Source organism: Balaenoptera ricei, chromosome 5 (genome assembly GCF_028023285.1).
Source record: "Balaenoptera ricei isolate mBalRic1 chromosome 5, mBalRic1.hap2, whole genome shotgun sequence".
Lineage (NCBI taxonomy): Eukaryota > Metazoa > Chordata > Mammalia > Artiodactyla > Balaenopteridae > Balaenoptera > Balaenoptera ricei.
Genome location: NC_082643.1, coordinates 98,114,960 through 98,133,498, shown reverse-complemented (window position 1 = coordinate 98,133,498; position 18,539 = coordinate 98,114,960). Strand labels below are relative to the sequence as shown.

The window sequence follows — 18,539 nt, the reverse complement described above, 5'->3', positions numbered from 1 at the left end:
AGGTTATAGTGAGAAGATGGCCATCTATGAGCCAGGAAGCAGGCTCTCAACGGACCCCAAATCTGTCCGAGTCTGAGACTTGGACTTCCAGCCTCCAGAACTGTGGGAAATAAATTGCTGTTGTTTATAAGCCACTCAGCCTATGTTATTCTGTTAGAGCAGCCTGAACAGACTAAGACAAGCTCTTATCCAGTCATGTACTGTTTTAAGCACTTTACGTGGATTATCTCTTTTGACGCTCTCAGTGGTCCTGTATGGTACTATTAGCCATCATTTTATGAATGAGGAACCTGAGGCACAAGGAAGCCTAAGCTCCCTTTCCTCTCAAGTGGCAGACCCAGGATTTGAACCCAGGCATCCCACTCTTAATCACTATCCTGTGTTAGGAATGACCAGATGTCTGCCATCTCCAATGAGAACTACAACCTGTCTCTTTTGTCTCATTCTGGAACCATCCCATGCAGACTGGAGCCAGCAATAAAGACCCCGTGAATCTGGTTCCATGGTGACCAGGGACTGGGGCTTAGAACCGCAGGGTCCCCCCAGTGGGCAGAGCACCCTCCCCCTCTCTCACCACCAGATCCTCCTCCCTCCAATCAATCGGAGTCCCTGGGACACCCCCCTTGCAGGTGGGCCAGTCCTCTGTGCTTCCTCTGCCTCCTGCAGGGGATTGAGGCCTTAAGCCTGGAGGGGTAAAGCTCAGGCCAACCCAAAGGCCAGCGTGACCTAGCAGCGAATAACCTGGGAATCTCGGCAGCCTGAGTCCTTATAGATTGCAAGCCAACCTGGAAAAAGATTTAAGAGAATAAAGGAAGAAAAGGAACTCACAAATTTTATAAATTTATTTATTTATTTATTTTTGGCTGCATTGGTTCTCCATTGCTGCGCGCGGGCTTTCTCCAGTTGCGGCGAGCGGGGGCTACTCTTCATTGCCGTGCGTGGACTTCTCATTGCGGTGGCTTCTCTTGTTGCGGAGCACGGGCTCTAGGCACGTGGGCTTCAGTAGTTGTGGCTCACGGGCTCAGTAGTTGTGGCTCGCAGGCTCTAGAGCACAGGCTCAGTAGTTGTGGCGCATGGGCTTAGTTGCTCTGCAGCATGTGGGAACTTCCTGGACCAGGGCTTGAACCCGTGTCCCCTGCATTGGCAGGCAGATTCTTAGCCCCTGCGCCACCAGGGACGTCCCAGAACTCACAAATTTTGAACACCTACTAAGTGCCAAGTAGTCCACACTGCATGATCTCATTTCTTTTTTCTTTTCTTTTTTTAAAAAGCCTATTTTATATTTTTATTGGGGCAATACATGCACGTAGTATAAAGAGCCAAATAATATTTTCAAAAAAGGAAAACCAGCACCTCCTAGCCCTCCTTCTTCTTCCTTCTGCATCCTGCCCACTGGAGGCAGCCACTGGCAGCTCTTTTAGGTCTTTCTTCTGATATTTACCGCCATTAACAAGATAGTACCTTCCTTCTGGTCTATCCTGATTATTTTAGAAATTATGAACTGTCTTCCCATTATGGTGGACGAGGATTTTGGTCTCATACATCTTCCCCTTCCATTCCTTATATACAGTTATATTGCTTTTTTAAATACAGTAAAATATATTCAGTATTTGTCCTTCTTGTGAGTAAATACCATTTACTGCTGAGCTAAATAAACTATAATTATTAAAATCTACCTTATACAAAGTTTTGTTTTTCCTTGCATTAATAACTACTGCATATTTAATTTGCTTAGTTTTCTTTGGATAGTTGGCTAAGTCTTCCCACAACCTCTAAAAGCTTTGTAAAATACTTTCACTACAATCGTTCACATGGCCGAATCGGTCAGAGAAACCATCAGGTCTATTTCTCCTTGGAGGCATCTCTTCTAGAGCCCTCAATCATCATGCTCCAGTCTGGACTGAGTTGTTCCCTCAGCCAGTGGCATAGCTGGGCTCCTAAAACCTTCCTTCTCCTGTGTTGGATTCTCTGTAGCCTAGATCCCTTTTACGTCCTCTTTCTTGATATGCTCCCTTGTTTTGGTGGGATATTCTTCAAGGAACTTCCTAAGGAAAAGTGTATGGAAGATGTATGGGTCCGGCAGGAGACGGAAACCACACAGTAATTTAAACAAGGGAAACTGAATCTAAAGAACTCTTAAGCTCTGATACGAGAGTAACTATAAAGATGCAAAGAGAGCTCTGAAGGGTATCCTGAGGCTGAGGGAGAGCATTCAAGAAAGGGAAAGCTTGGAAGGGGGAGCCCTTCCCCAGCCTGGGATCCAGACCTTGTTGGAGAAGGTGTGGTGGCAGCTCACGGATGGAGATCACCAGGTTGCCCGGGCCAGAGCCAAGCAGGAGCAACCCTCCACAGTGCTGGTGAGCCACAGATGGGCAGGTGCCCAGAGGGAACGGGGGCACCAATGCAGGCATGAGGGCCAGAGTGAACAGTGTTTGCCTTGGGAGGGTTGCAAGAAACTTCTGGGGTGCAGGCAACAGCAGCCAACAGGCAGGAGCCCAGAAAGAGTCAGGGTGCGCAGGCGTGAGGATGGAGTCTGTGGTGTCCACATCGGGAGACCACAGGACGGTAGTCACTGGGCCTGGTCCAGGGCTATGAGATCACCATGAAGTCACTGGGGCAGAGTATCACCCGAGGTCCTCACACACTCAGGACGCTGTTCAACTGTGCAACAGAAGCCAGAAACAGAGCAAAAATGCAACTGCCAGAACCAGGAAGAGAAGCCTCCTTCTTCCTGCAAGGTGCCTCCAGCGCCTCCTACTGACAAAGCTTAACACTGCGCTCTCTGTAAAGGAGGAGAGATGCTTAAAGAATCCAGATCATTATCGCAAGCAGGCATCAAGAGCTGGGAGGCATAAATTGAGAGCTGAGAAGCATAAACTGATAACAGAAGGGAAATTTCCTAATATTTCATTTGTCTGATATATTTTTATTCAATTTTCACCCTTGCTAATGGTTTTAATTGAATTTCTCAGAATTGCTTCATGATCTTCTTGCTTTCCTGTTGCTGTTGAGATGTCTGATGACATCTGGATTCAAGTACTTTGAGTCTGGTATCAATTTTCCTCATTGGGAGCTTTTAGAATTTCTTCTGTTTCCTTGGTGTTCTGAAGTTTCAAGACAAGCCTGGGTCGGGTCTTTTTCATTTCCTTATAGGAATTTCATTCTGTTATTTCTTTGAAAACCTCCTCCCCTCCATGATCTCTTTCTGGAACCCCTATTTGCTAGATATCAGCCTCCTGGATTGTGTTTCTACACTTCTGGTTCCTTCTCTCCCATCATCCATTTCTTTGTCTTTCTACTTTGCTGTCTGGAAGGTTTCTTCATTTTCTATATTTCAACTCATTTACCGATTTTTAAGTGTTCTGCTATCCTGTTTTTTATTTAACAAGAACTCTTTCTTGCTCTAATTGCCCCCTCCTTTGCAAATAACATGTTGTCCTTGTTTCATGGATGCAAATCTAATCTCTTAATTCTGAGGATATCAATCCTCATTGAATTTTTTTTTTCTGTTCCCCGCATTAGCCATTTCCTCTGAGTTCATTCTTTTCCTCTTGATAATCTTGGATTCCCACTCTCCCATTAGAGACTTCCTCGAAAGTTTAGTAATCTTCTGCTGTCTCTTCATATTTAAGAGTGGGCGACAATCAGAAGCCCCATCTGTGCCTGGGGTGGTGTGGCAGGTGGGCATCTGTTGGAGGGTGAGTTCCTCTGGGGATCTAGGTTCTAGCTGCTTGTTTTCTGGAGCTGAGCAGAGAAAGCATTGCTGGGGGTGTGACAGAGGTGACTGTAGTCCACCTAATGGTTCAGTACACAGATTTTCACCTAAACTTAGTCTCAGATGCAAGCCTCATCCCAGCCTCTGTGACTGGTACTTCCTAATTCAGAGTCTCTCTGGCTTAGTTTACCCAGGGATCGCTGCCCCCCACCCGAATCTCTTGTCCTTAAATAAGACAGAGGTAATTGGCTGACTGTGCTGGGTAAGCTGGGAATCTGGGCTTCTAGGTGAGTCATACTCTCCACTTCACTCTTGCCTTCTGTTTCAACTGGTGCCTCCAATTCCTGGCTTCTCTGAGTTCCACTGTCAGCTTGATTCTCGTCCTTCTCTGTCTTCAGGCACTGTGGTTTGAGCCTCTCTGCTCTGCAAGGTCATATACCATGTCTCCATTTGTTTCCTGTCCTCATGTATTGTGGTTCAAGGGTACAGATGTCTCCCAGCTTCATCTGAACAGAATATGCTTCTGCTGTGTGTCTTCATTGCTTTTTTAGAGCATTTCCAATAGGAAAGAATTCAAAAGTCTTTATTTTGCCACCTTAAAACCAGTACTCCCACGTTTTTTCATTCAATCATCTTGACATCTCAAAGAAGTGGGTCTCAATATCCCCAATTTATAGAAGGGGAAATTAAACTTGAGGCTTTAATTCAGTGAGACCCTTGAGTACTATGAGCTAGGAGAGGATTCAGTAATGGACAGGTAGAGATGGTTCCTGGCTTCAGGGGGCTTCCAGTTTGGTGAATTTGATCATATAAAGAGGGAATTAGCATGTGAAGCCAGCCCACTGTGTGAAGCCCGTGGTGACAGTGTGCTATCTGTAGCAGTAAGAGTAGGAGCCCATCTCCTGAGAGAGCAGGGAGGGAAGGCCAGAGAGAGCAGGGAGAGAAAGCAGAAGGTAGAGGTGACAGGTGAAAGGTGCCTGAACCTCCCTGCTGATTACACATCGCCGAGGGCCTGACCACCTCATCATTGCTTTCCAAGCCCTTTGGAAGGTCTTTTTCTACTGAGCTGGTGTTTCTCAACTCTGGGCTGCTCTCCTCTTTTTAGCTGCCAGGCTGAGCCTGACCCCTTAGCACACATCATACATAACATTGCCCAAGTCATGAAAGAAAGTTGGTCTTACGATATCAAGATCATGGGCAGATGGGGAAAAGCAGTACCAGAAGCTCAAGGGACCTAAGTCTGAATCCTTGTCTTGCCACTTACTAGCTGTGTGACCCTGAGCAAGTTACTGAACCTCTCTGAGCCTCTTTCCTCATCCAGAAAAAGAGAATATGATAATAATGACCTCGTAAGATGATTGTGGGGACTGGAGATAATGTACGTAAGGCACCTCATAAATCGCCGAGCAGATGCTTGCACAGCAAGTGCTCGGTAGTAGTTAGTGGACGTCATCGTTAGCACCCTTACCTTGACTTCCTGGTGTTTGGCCTTCTCGAGCATGCGGAGTGCTCGCTGGTGGGCGGCCTCGAGCTGAGCTTTCGCCACCTGATTCTGCTGGACGGTCTCCTGGAGCTCGCGCCGCAGCTGCTCCCGCTCGCGGTCGGACAGCTGCCTGAGCTCCCGCAGGTCCTCCCTGTAGTTGCTGGTGCACTGCTCCAGAGCCTGCTGCATCTGCGAGACCTGCCCGCCAGAGCATCCGACCTCAGGCTGTGCCCCTCACCACGCCTGGGATTTTCTTTAAACATAAAAGCTTTCTGAACGTCTCCGCAGCCCAGCTGAGCCTCCTCTACCCAAGGGAACTCTGAGGGGGGTAGAAGCTGCAAGCGTAAAGAATCCGGGGACAGCCAGCCCTCCTGGGGGCTCCTCAGCTAGAGCCATGGATGCCAGGGAACCGGGAAGAAGGGCTGGAACGTATGCCACCCAAGAGAAATCAAGAGACCAGAAAACCCTCCAAAGGTCTACACAGCGGCCTCCCTTGCATGCCCCCCACCCCGTGCCCAAATCTCGCTTTCTTACAGAAGCTTTCCCTGACAACCCTATTTGGCATTATACGCACCCTCTCATCACCAGACAGCCTCCCAACCTCCTTCATCCTGCTCTGTTTTTTCTTTTTCCTGAAGCCCTTAACATTTTCTAATATACTATGTGCTTTGCTTATTTCTTGTCTAGTATTTTTTGTCTGTATCTACCTCCTCTGCTAAAATACAAGCCCTGTAATGCAGGACTTTTGTCTGGTTTGTTCACTGACGATATCCAAGCACCCAGAAGAGTTCCAGGCTCCTAGCAGGCGCTCAGGAGCCATAGCAGGTGTTGAATGAATAAACAAACAGAACCAAGAATCCCACCTCGCCCTGGACCTGGAATACCCTCCCCAGCTTGAACAAGAATCAGGCCCTGCATGCATTTCCAAGGTTGTCTGCAAGAATAAGGAAGAGGTAGGGTCTCACTCAGCATGAGGGTGCATCCCCACCACGGCTGTCCTTCTACCTGGGCTTGCAATCTGGCCTTCTGGCTCTGCCACTCCTCCTGCAGACGCTGGATTTCTGGTGCCTTCTCCTTCGGCAAAGAGCCCAGCGGAGGCTGCAGGTCACCTCCCTCCTTGAGGGGCACTTCGATCCTTTGAAGATATAGAGGCCAAAATCACAAAAGATCCCAGGCTGGAAATGACATGGTCACCCTGATAACATCTCAGCCACTCGGGCTGGGAGGAGGGAGCTCCGATGGCGGCTAGTGGAATAAGAGACATCTCACTTGGACTTTAAAAAGCCACTTGACTACAAATTCTCAGTGCTACTGCACTTGGGATACTGTCAAGATTCAGCTGGAATCACCCGGTATCTGTTCTAGTGGGTGCTTAATAAATGATGATTAATTGTCAGAATGACTGAGAGCTTAGAGTTACTTATATGGGGTCCTTGGGGGCTTCAAAAGAAGAGGTCTCTGTGGTCTAATTTCACAACTTTTCCTGCATATGGAAAAAAATAACAAAACAATGATGCTTTACTTGAATACAGTACTTCACACTTTTCAAAGCACACTCAAAACTTTTACTGGCTGTTCCCAGCTATAGATAGGAGGATTATAAATAGGCCTTTTTGTATGTGTAGCAAGAACAAGACAATGCTGGTTTAAAGCTCCAGTAGTTTCTGCATTCTAGAAGAGATGCTGACAAATATTTTTGGAGGAGACTTTCCTGTACTCAGTTCTGTGCTTTTAAACCAGCTGAGAAATTCAAATGTGATTGGTTGAGATCGTAAAGTTAAGTATTTATCCTGTTCAACAGTGCAAAAGGATGCCACACGGTGGGCATCTCTGCCAAGGTTGCTGGGACTCAATGACGTTTTGCTTCCTCTGGCAGACATCAGGCCACAGGACCAGAGGTTAGGGAGTTAGGGCCCTGGACTGTGAAGAAAGGCCATGATAAGAAGGACTCTGGCTTGGCAGAGGTGAAAAGGTCCAGCAACATGGACAGAGGAGACCCTTGAAAAGAAGGGCAGGATGCTAAGGGCAGCACAGCAAAGTGGTTAAGAGCACGGACACTACAGCCAGATCGCCCAGGTTCAAATTCTAGCTCTACTACACTGGTTATGTGACCTTGGCTGAGCTCTTCAAATTGTCTGGGTTTCCTCTTCCATAACATGGGGTTAATAATAGTACCTTTCACACAGATTGTTATAAAGCTTAATAGAGTAAATATCTTAAAAAATGCTTAACACTATGTCTGGTACATAGTAATACTCACATAAAAAATTAACCAAACATTTAATAAAGTGAGAAGTTTTCTTTCTCTGCATCCTAATTCTCTTAGGTTATCCTCAAACTTTTGGGAGCTATGCTAAACATAACCATATTTAAGGAACAATAAAGGGGAGATACCTTGGTCTGAGCTCTGGTTAGGAGAAGCCAGAGGTGATAAACAGTGAAGCAGTCTAGAGCAAGAATGATAAGTGACACTACCAGGCTGGATGTGTGGAACAGGTAAACTTTTCCTGGGGAGGGGACCAGACTTTCTCCCAGGGCTCAGTTATTGTTTTAAAAAATGTTTTATTGAGGTAAAGTTTACAGTATTGAAATTATGTGTACAATTCAATGAGTTTTGACAAATACACACAACCATAAAAGCAACACCCCAATCAAAATATAGAACATTTCCATTACCCAAAAACTTCCCTGCACCCTCTTCCAGTCAATCCACCATCCACAGGCAGCCAACGCTTTGACTTCCATCACCATAGATTAGCTTTGCCTGATCTTAAGCATCATACAAACAGAATCACGTGGTACTACATGATGTCTCTGGAATTCAACCAGATTGTTGCAAATGTCAGTAGTTCATACTTTTGGCTGCTGAGTAGTATTTCATTACCTGAATACACCATGATTTGTGTATCCATTTTCCTACTGATAAACAGCATTTCAGCTGCTTTCACTTCTGGATTATTATGAATAAAGCTGTTAGAAATATTCTTGCACAAATATTTTTGTGGATATATGTTTCCATTTCTTTTGCTTAAATACCTAGAATTGGAATTGCTGGTAGGTATATGCTTAATTTTTTAGGAAACTATCAAATGGTTTTCCAAAGTGGTTGTACCATTTTACACTCCCAGGAGCAATGCATGAGAGTTCCAATCACTCTGTATCATTGCCAACATTTTGTGCTGTCAGTCTTTTAATTTTAGCCATTCTGGTAGGTGGGAAATGGTACTTCCTTTTGGTTTTAAGTTGCACTTCACTGATGACTAATGATGTTGAGTACATATTCATGTGCTTATGGGCCATTCCTATATCTTTTTTATGGAAGTGTCTGTTCAAGCATTTTGTCCATTTAAAAAATATGCTTGTCTTTTTATTGTTGATTTATAGGTCTGTGTCTTGTCTATTCACTTTCTCACTGGCATTTTTTTAATGAGCATAAATTTTAATTTAGGTGAAGACCAATTTATCAATTGTTTTTGATGATTAGCATTTTCACGTCCTAAGAAATCATTTCCTACCCCAAATTTTCAAAGATATTCTCCTATGTATTATAGTTTTAACTTTATGTTTAGATCTATGGAACATCTCAAATTAATTTTTATGCATGGGGTGAGGTAGAGGTTGAAGTTTATTTCTTCTCATATATTTATCCAGTTCCAACGCCATTCGTTGAAAAACTTTCCCTCTCCCTATTAAATTGCCTCAGCACCTTTAAGAAAAATTAATCTAACATCTTTGTGCAGGTCTGTTTCCAGAACCTTCATTGTTTTTCATGGATATATTTGTCTATCTATATACTGATACCATATAGTCTTTATTACTCTAGCTTCATAATGTCTTAAAATCAGGAAAGCCTGAGTCCTCCAGCTATGTTCTTCAAGATTCTTCTTTTATCTTGGTCCTTTGCTTTTCCATATCAATATTCAGAACAGCTTATTTATTCCTACAAATAGAGCTATTGGGATTTTATATGGGATTGAACTGAGTCTATAGCTCAATTCAGAGGAAATTAAGATCTTAACATCGAATATTTCAATCATGATCATTCTGTCTGTAAATAAAGATTTATTCCTTATTTAAAGGAAGGTTTATTCTTCCTTTCTAATTTGTAGCTCTTTTTCTTGCTTTATAGGACTGGCTAGGACCGTCACGACAATGTTAAGTAGTGAAAGCAGAATTTTTGCCTTGTTCCAAATTTTAGGAGGAACGTGTTCAACATTTCACCATTATGCATGTTTACATAGTTTATCATAGATGATCTTTTTCAGGTTGAAGAAATTCTCTTCTATTCATGGACTGAAGAGTTTTTATCATGAAAGGATGTTAAATTTTGTTGAATGCTTTTGTGCATCTATTGATATGATTCTTTTTTTTAAAATAATTTTTTAAAATTTATTTATTTTTATTTTTGGCCTCCTTGGGTCTTTGTTGCTGCGCGCAGGCTTTTCTCTAGTTGCGGCGAGCAGGGGTTACTCTTCGCTGCGGTTCACGGACTTCTCATTGGGTGGCTTCTCTTGTTGCAGAGCACAGGCTCTAGGTGCGCGGGCTTCAGTAGTTGTGGCACTCGGGCTCAGCAGTTGTGGCTCGCGGACTCTAGAGCGCAGGCTCAGTAGTTGTGGCGCACGGACTTAGTTGCTCCGTGGCATGTGGGATCTTCCTGGACCAGGGCTCGACCCTGTGTCCCCTGCATTGGCAGGCGGATTCTTAACCACTGCGCCACCAGGGAAGTTCCGATATGATTCTTTTTTCCCTTTATTTTTTAATATGATGAATTACATGATTGCCATTCAAATGTTAAACCAACCACGCATTCCTGGGATAAATTCTACTTGGTCATGATGTATTATTCTTTTTATATATTGCTTGATTTTATTTTCAAACATTTTGTTGAGGATTTTGCATTCATGAAGAATATTAGTTTGTCTATATTGGTGAATGTTTTAGGTGCCTTGAAAAAACTTTATTCTGCAGTCGTTCAGCATACTGTCTATAGGTATCAATTAGATTAAGTTAGTTAAAAGTGTAGTTCAAATCTTCTATGTCCTTACTGATATTAGTCTAATCAATCAAATACTCAGAAAAGGGTGTCAAAATCTCCAAATGTGACTGAGAATTTCTCCCTTTAGTTCTCTCAGTACTTGCTTCATTATTTTTAAAGCTTTGTTATTAGGTAATACAGATTTAGGATTGTTATGTCCTCCAGATGAACTGACCCCTTTACCACTTTGAAATATCCCATTTTAATCCCTGGTAATACTCCTTGTTCTGAAGTCTACTGTGATATGAATATAGCCACATTATCGTCCTTATGTTTCATATTTGCATGGTATGTCTATCCCTACCCTTTTACCTTCAAACCTATCTGTGCCTGTTTTAGGGCTGCCATGCAAAATACCACAGACTGGGTTGCTTAAAAAGCAGAAACTCATTTTCTCATACTTCTGAAGGCTCGAAGTCCACAATCAAGGTGTCAGCAGGTTTGGTTTCGCTAAGCCTTCTTCTAAGGCTTCTATTCTTCTGAAGCTTGCAGATAGCTAACTTCCTTCACCTTGTGTCCCCATGTGATTGTCCCTCTGTTGGCATTACCAGTGTGCTAATCTCCTCTTCTTATAAGGACATATTGGGTGAGGGCCAATCTAATGACCCCATTTAACTCAATCATCTATTTAAAGCCCTATCTCTAAATACATTCACATTCTAACATATTGGGGGTTAGGGCCTCAACATATGAATTTGGGGGGCGGGGCACAATTCAGCCAATGACAGTGTCTTTATGCTTAAATATCTCTCTTGCAGACAGCATATAGTAATGTCTTATCTTTTTACCCTCTCTGGCAATCTCTTTCTTTTTACTGATGTCTTTGTTTCATTTACATAGTAATTATTGAAATGACTGGGTTTAAATCTACATCTTCCTATTTGTTTTCTATTTGCCCAATCCTTTTTCTTATTGTTCCTCTGTTCTTCTTTTTCTATCTTCTTACCTGACAAATATTTTTTAGGATTCCATTTTAGTTCTTCTACTGGATTTTTTTTAGCTCTTCTTTGTATTCATGTTTAATGTTGCTCTATGGATTACAATTTCTATCCTTAACTTATCACAGCCTACTTAGAGTTAATATTTCACCTCTTCATATAAGTCCCTTATAACACAATAACTCCATTAATCCCTGTTCTTTGCGCTAGTGTGGTCATATATTATTCAACTACATGCATTATGAACTCCATAATACAATGTTTCTTTTATTATTATTATCAAGCTGTTAGATGTCTTTTAAAGAAATTAAGAGAAGGAAAAACAGTAGTTTTTTATATTTACCTATACATTTACCATTTCTGATGCTCTTCGTTTTCTCCTGTAGATCCAAGTTTAAATTTGGTATAATTTCCTTTCAGCTTCAATAAATTCCATTGCCGTTTTTCATACTGCAGCTTAGCTGGTGAAAAATTCTCTTAGCTTTTATATACCTGAAAATGTTCAATTTCAGTCTCATTTTTGAAGGATATTTTCACTGGATTTAAAATTTGGACTTGACAGGTTGTTGGGTTTTTTTTTCCTTTTAGTACTTTAATGATATTGTTCCATAGTTTTCTGGCTTTCAGAAGAAAATAAGGCTGGAAGGCTGATGAGAAGTCAATTGTCATTAGTATTTATGAAAAGTCAACTGTCCCCTGTATGTAATTTGTCTTTTTAAAAAGCTGATTGCTTTAAGATTTGGGGGGGATATATTTTTTTTTCAGCAGATTTTCTGTGGTGTAGCCAGGCATTGTTATCTTTGGATTTATTCTGTGGGGAGTTCACTGAGCTTCTTGAGTATGTAAGTTGATGTCCCACACCAGTTTGGAGGAATTTTCAGTCATTATTTTTCCAAATATTTTTTCCTCCTCCATTTTCTTTCCCTTTTTTCTCTTGGGCTCCAAATACATGCATATTAGACCATTTGATATTGTCCCACAAGTCACGAAGAATCTCTTCATTTTTAAAAAATATTTTTTTCCCCTAATTCTCTGAACAAGACAGTTTCTACTGATCTGTCTTCAAGCCACTAACTTTTCTTTCATGGTTTTAATTTGCTGTTAAGCCCATCCAATGAGGTTTTCATTATGGATATTGTACTTTACAGTTACAGAATTTCCGTTTGTTTCAAGGTTTTCATTTCTCTGCTGAAATTCCCTATTTGTTCACTCATTATAACAATCTTTTCCTTTATGTCCCTGAACATAGCTCATACAACTGCTTTCAAGTCCTTGTCTGCTAATTCCAATATCTAGGTCATGTTAGGCTTTATTGGCTGATTTTTTTCTTGATTACAGGTCACACTGTTCTGCTTCCTTCCATGTCTCATAATGTTTTCATCAAATGCTCAATATTGTGGATAATACAATGTAGGGAGTCTGTATTATGAATTCCTTTCAAAAGTGTTGTTTTGTTATGACAGCCAGTTAAATTACTGAAGGCTCTTTCTGATCCTTTTACACCTGGATTTGTCTTTTGTTAGAGCAGGTATATTTCAACATTGCCCTTTGTTCTAGGGTGTGGCCCTTACCCTATAGGGTATGTTTCTTACTCCTAAAGTGTTACTTCTCTGAGGTCTCAACTAAATGCTCAGAGAGCTCAGAAAGGCTTTTTTATTCTGGCTGAGCTGAGACTCCAATGTCTGCTAGCGTTGCATCTCTGGTATCTTCATTTTCCTCAGCACCATGGCAGCAGCACACTCCTAGGCCTCATGGAGTCTCATCTTGTACATGCTCACTCAAGCCCCTGGCAAGGACCTATGGAAAACTCTCATAGATTTCTGCCCTCTATCCCCCCCACATAGGATCCTCTCTTCTGGTACTCTACCTTACAAAGTCCAGCTGCTTTAGCAGCCCTGAGCCCTGACATCTGCCTGCTCAGCTCAGCTTGCCTCCAATCCTCTGCACTGTGGTTGGCACTGTCCCCAGGGAGAGAGGCAGGAGCAAATGTGGGGTGATTATGGGATTCAACTCATGTTGCCCTTCTGAAGGACATGGTCCTTCTCTGCATATTGTCCTATTACTCAAAAGAGCTGTCTCATATATTTTGCTCAGTTTATAGTTGTTTACAGAACGAGGGCAAGTCTAGTACCAGTTACCCTGTCATGCCTGGAAGTGGGAGTTTCAGTCCTTATTATTGAGTATTAAAGGAGAGAGTGACCTTGGAAAAGTAGAAAAACTGTGGAACTTCACGTGGCACATAAGAACAGCTGCCCTAAGTTGAGATGTAGTTAAAAGCATGAGTTCTGGAGCCAGAGAAACTATCATCTGGATCCTACCATCTACTGGCAGTGTAAGCAGATGGGCAAGTTACTGAACCTCTCTGTTCTTCAGTTTCCCTCATCTTTATTTTTATTTTTATTTTTATTTTTTTTCCCCCATCTTTAAAATGAAGTACTTCAGGGACTTCCCGGGTGGTGCAGTGATTAAGAATCCACCTGCCAATGCAGGGGACACGGGTTTGAGCCCTGGTCCGGGAAGATCCCACATGCCATGGAGCAACTAAGCCCGCGTGCCACAACTACTGAGCCTGCACTCTAGAGCCTGTAAGCCATAACTACTGAGCCCACGTGCCACAAATACTGAAGCCCGCAAGCCTAGAGCCCATGCTCCACAACAAGAGACGCCACTGCAATGAGAAGTCCGCGCATCACAATGAAGAGTAGCCCCAGCTTGCCACAGCTAGAGAAAGCCCGCGCACAGCAGCAAAGACCCAACGCAGCCAAAAATAAATAAATAAATATTTTAAAAAATAAAATAAAATGAAGTACTTCAATAATGGTGTCTACCTAATGAATATGAAATGGGTTAATCCAACATTCAGTAAATATTCAATTTTCATCATCATCATTATTCCCTGGAACACCACTAATGGGAATTCCCCTCTCTTACTCCATTTTATTGCCCCAAATTCCCTCATATCCTAAAAACCTGATCTTATCCTACCATCTCTCACAAAGCAAGCCATAGCTAACTCTCCTGACTCCCCCTGCTCCCTCTGAAGTTGATTCTGACCTGCTACCCCCCACCTTAAATCAACAGCCAATGGAAAAGCCACCTCCCTCTTAGAGCCACCATGCCAGAAGTTCTCTGACAAGCATCCTTCAAGGGGTTAACTACTGAATACACAGCCTCACCCCTTAAAGGAGCCAATGCGTTTGTTCTGTCCTACAGCCTCTAACCTTGGATCTTTCTATTCCTTTCCCATCACTGCTTAGTCCTTACACTCCCACTAAAACCACTGTGGAAGAAGCTTAGAGACCCCACACCTCCTCATTTGGTTCTAGAGTTGAGGAACCCCTTTATCAATATAGGTATGTGGGAGAAAAAGACAAGTCTGTTGTGACCACCACTGCTGTTGCTCTGCCCAGCATCTTCTCCTTGGGGAAGCCTTTCCTCTTTCCATGGTGGTCCTGTTTAGTCCACAGGGTTTGGGTGCAGCTAACTCTGCCCTCATCATTAGCTGGCCCCAGGGAAGGGCATGTGACACATACCTGGCCAATCAGAGCCAGACATCTCCTTGGCCAGAAAGACTGGCTCAGGGATGCACATGTGCCCCAAGCTGGGTCCCTTAGAAACCTCTTTGAAATTCCTGCCAGTATTTTCACAGTAAAGATGATTTCTTTCCCTTTGGAATTGTGAGTTTTAAACAGGACAAGATTTGTAGCTACCAGTGGTAAGTGACAGTACCAGGATTTAGTCTGAAGGCCTGACTCCAGAGTCTGTGCTCTTTAACTTCTATGGTTCTACACCTCATAGATCCTGAGACAGAATCTGGAGGGACCTGTGGAAGTATTATTAGCTGGAGAGTTTGCTGGACTATAGGGTACCTGACACTGCCATTGATATGATTTAGGAGTGTAGGCTCTGCTTCCTCAATGCTATGTTATAAATGTTTCTGTCCACTCAAAATTCATATTTTGAAGCCTATTGCCCAGTATAATGGTATTAAGAAATGAGGCCTTTGGATTCTTTACAGACCTAGAACAAAAAAATCTTAAAATTTGTATGGAGACACAAAAGACCCTGAATAGCCAAAGCAGTCTTGAGGGAAAAGAACAGAGCTGGAGGGATCAGATTCCCTGACTTCAGACTATACTACAAAGCTACAGTAATCAAGACAATATGGTACTGGCACAAAGACAGAAATATAGATCAATGGAACAGGATAGAAAGCCCAGAGATGAACCCACGCACCTATGGTCAACTAATCTATGACAAAGGAGGCAAGGATATACAATGGAGAAAAGATAGTCTCTTCAATAAGTGGTGCAGGGAAAACTGGACAGCTACATGTAAACAAATGAAATTAGAACACTCCCTAACACCATACACCAAAATAAACTCAAAATGGATTAGAGACCTAAATGTAAGTCCAGACACTATAAAACTCTTAGAGGAAAACATAGGAAGAACATTCTTTGACATAAATCACAGCAAGGTCTTTTTTGATCCACCTCCGAGAGTAATGGAAATAAAAACAAAAATAAACAAATGGGACCTAATGAAACTTAAAAGCTTTTGCAAAGCAAAGGAAACTACAAACAAGACGAAAAGACAATCCTCAGAATGGGAGAAAATATTTGCAAATGAATCAATGGACAAAGGATTAATCCCTAAAATATATAAACAGCTCATGCAGCTCAATATTAAAAAAACAAACAACTCAATCCAAAAATGGGCAGAAGACCTAAATAGACATTTCTCCAAAGAAGACATACAGATGGCCAAGAAGCACATGAAAAGCTGCTCAACATCACTAATTATTAGAGAAATGCAAATCAAAACTACCATGAGGTATCACCTCACACCAGTCAGAATGGGCATCATCAGAAAATCTACAAACAATAAATGCTGGAGAGGGTGTGGAGAAAAGGGAACCCTCTTGCACTGTTGGTGGGAATGTAAATTGATACAGCCACTATGGAGAACAGTATGGAGGTTCCTTAAAAAATAAAAATAGAATTACCATATGACCCAGCAATCCCACTACTGGGCATACACCCAGAAAAAAACATAATTCAAAAAGACACATGCACCCCAATGTTCATTGCAGCACTATTTACAATAGCCAGGACATGGAAACAACCTAAGTGTCCATCGACAGATGAGTGGATAAAGAAGATGTGGTATATATATACAATGGAATATTACTCAGCCATAAAAAGGAACGAAATTGGGTCATTTGTTGAGACGTGGATGGATCTAGAGACTGTCATACAGAGTGAAGTAAGTCAGAAAGAGAAAAACAAATATCGTATATTAATGCATATATGTGGAACCTAGAAAAATGGTACAATTTTTGCAGGGCAGAAATTGAGATACAGATGTGCAGAACAAACGTATGGACACCAAGGGGAGAAAGTGGCGGTGGGGGGTGGTGGTGGGATGAATTGGGAGATTGGGATTGACACGTATACACTAATATGTATAAAATGGATAACTAATAAGAACCTGCTGTATAAAAAAATAAATAAAATAAAATTCAATAAATAAATAAATGTGAATACCCATTTAAAAAAAAGAAAAAAAGAAAAAAAAAATGAGGGCTTTGGAAAGTGATTAGGTCATGAGGGTGAAACCCTCATGCATGGGATTAGTGCCTTTATAAAAGAGACCCTAGACAACTCCCTTGCCCTTCCGCCTTGTGAAGACACAGTGAAAAGATGCCTTCTATAAGCCAGAAAGTGAGCCCTCACCAGACACAGAATCTGCCATCACCTTGACCTTCGACTTTCCAGCCTCCAGAACCGTAGAAATAAATTTCTGTTGCTCATAAGCCATTGCTAAGCAGTCCGAATGGATTATGACAACCAACTACTTGAAGAGCTGCCAGATGGTAGCATGGTTTCCATGTCATCTGTCAGGACCCCACACAGCTGTTGATTAGTGTGGGGCAGTGGATTATAACTGTGGCGGCCTCAGAATCACCTGGGAAGCTTTCTCCAAAGACATAGGGCTGGGATGTACCCAGACCCACTGTATCAGAATCTTGTGAGGTGGTGTGACAGATCATTATTGTTCAGCAAATATTCACTCTCCCCTTCCTCTGCCTTGTGTGATGCTATGGATTGAACTGTGTCTCCCCAAATTTACATGTTGAAGCTCCAATCACCAATGGTGGTATTTGGAAATAAGGCCATGGGAGGTAATTAGGTCAGGCCAGTGGAGCCCTCATGGTGAGATTAGTGCCCTTATAAGAACAGACACAAGAGAGACCTCCTCCCACACTGTCTGCCGCCTTTCTCTTCACCATCTGAGGACACAAGAAGAAGATGGCCATGTGCAAACCAGGAAGAGAGTTCTCACCAGGAACTGAATGGACCAGCACCTTGATCTTGGACTCCCCAGCCTCCAAACTGTGAGAAATAAACTTCTATTGTATGGTATTTTATTATAGCAGCCCAAGCTAACTAAGACATTTGGCAAGCATATTCTCCTCTGCCTAGGGATATCAGTTTTGGTCATGTGACTTGCTTTGGCCGATGGAATGTGGGTAAAAATGAGAGAATGCAGTTCTGAGTGTAGGCTTTAAGAGGCATTGCATGTTTCCATCAGCTTTTTTGAGTTTCTTCCCTTTACCATGACAACAACATGCCCTGGAGAGGCTAATCCATCAGTCTTGGTCCCAGCATGGGAAGGCATCTGAGCAGACTTAAACTCTACCCATGACTTGGGGCAGAGCAATAACAGCTGACTCCCAGTCAGGAGCCAAGCTCATATAAAAATAGCAGAGCTTGGCAGAGCCAAGAATAAAGATAGCTTACCTATGAGCTAAAACCACCGATATTTTGGGAATGTTGGTTACAACAGCAAAAGCTGACTAATATAGGTGATAAAGGTAGGAGATTTCCACTCAGTGACTAAGCTCCCTCATCTCCCTTACTTGGTTAAGAACACTTGGAAGAATGGGGAGCAGAGGTTTGGGTCCAGTCCAGGTCTGTCTGAATTTGGGGCAGTTTATTAACCCTTTTGAGTTTCAGGTTCTTAATATACAAAATGGTCCCTCTGGGTTGTTGTGACAATTAAATAAGATAATTCAGGTAAAGTCCATAGCTGTGCTGGAGGCATGCAAGACATGTCTGTTCCCTCCCTAAGCATCATGCAGGGGGCGGTGATAAACATGTGAGGACAGAATGAATGAATGAATGAATCCTTCCAAGTCTGAGTCCTCATTCACTGGAGCCCTCAGAAGCCTGCCTGTCCCCCTGTACCTTTCCTCTTTGTCGCTGTTGGTTCCTTCTTCAGCTGCTAACTTATCTTGAAACTCTTCTCCTCTGGGCAGAGTCTGAGAAGGTTCATTCGGCCTCAAGCATGGATCCTAAGGCA

The 18,539-nt window shown here is 42.6% G+C and overlaps 1 protein-coding gene across 1 annotated transcript in view; it reads right to left on the bottom strand.

Moving 5' to 3' along the window:
• The window catches only part of FAM184B (family with sequence similarity 184 member B), a 127,248-nt gene that overhangs the window by 17,785 nt on the left and 90,924 nt on the right, over positions 1-18,539 (bottom strand). The window contains exons 8-10 of the mRNA XM_059923288.1: positions 18,425-18,531; positions 6,204-6,333; positions 5,184-5,396 (exon numbers count right to left, since the gene is read on the bottom strand). Of these exons, the coding sequence (XP_059779271.1) occupies positions 5,184-5,396; positions 6,204-6,333; positions 18,425-18,531 (450 nt within the window). The remainder of the gene's footprint in view (positions 1-5,183; positions 5,397-6,203; positions 6,334-18,424; positions 18,532-18,539) is intronic.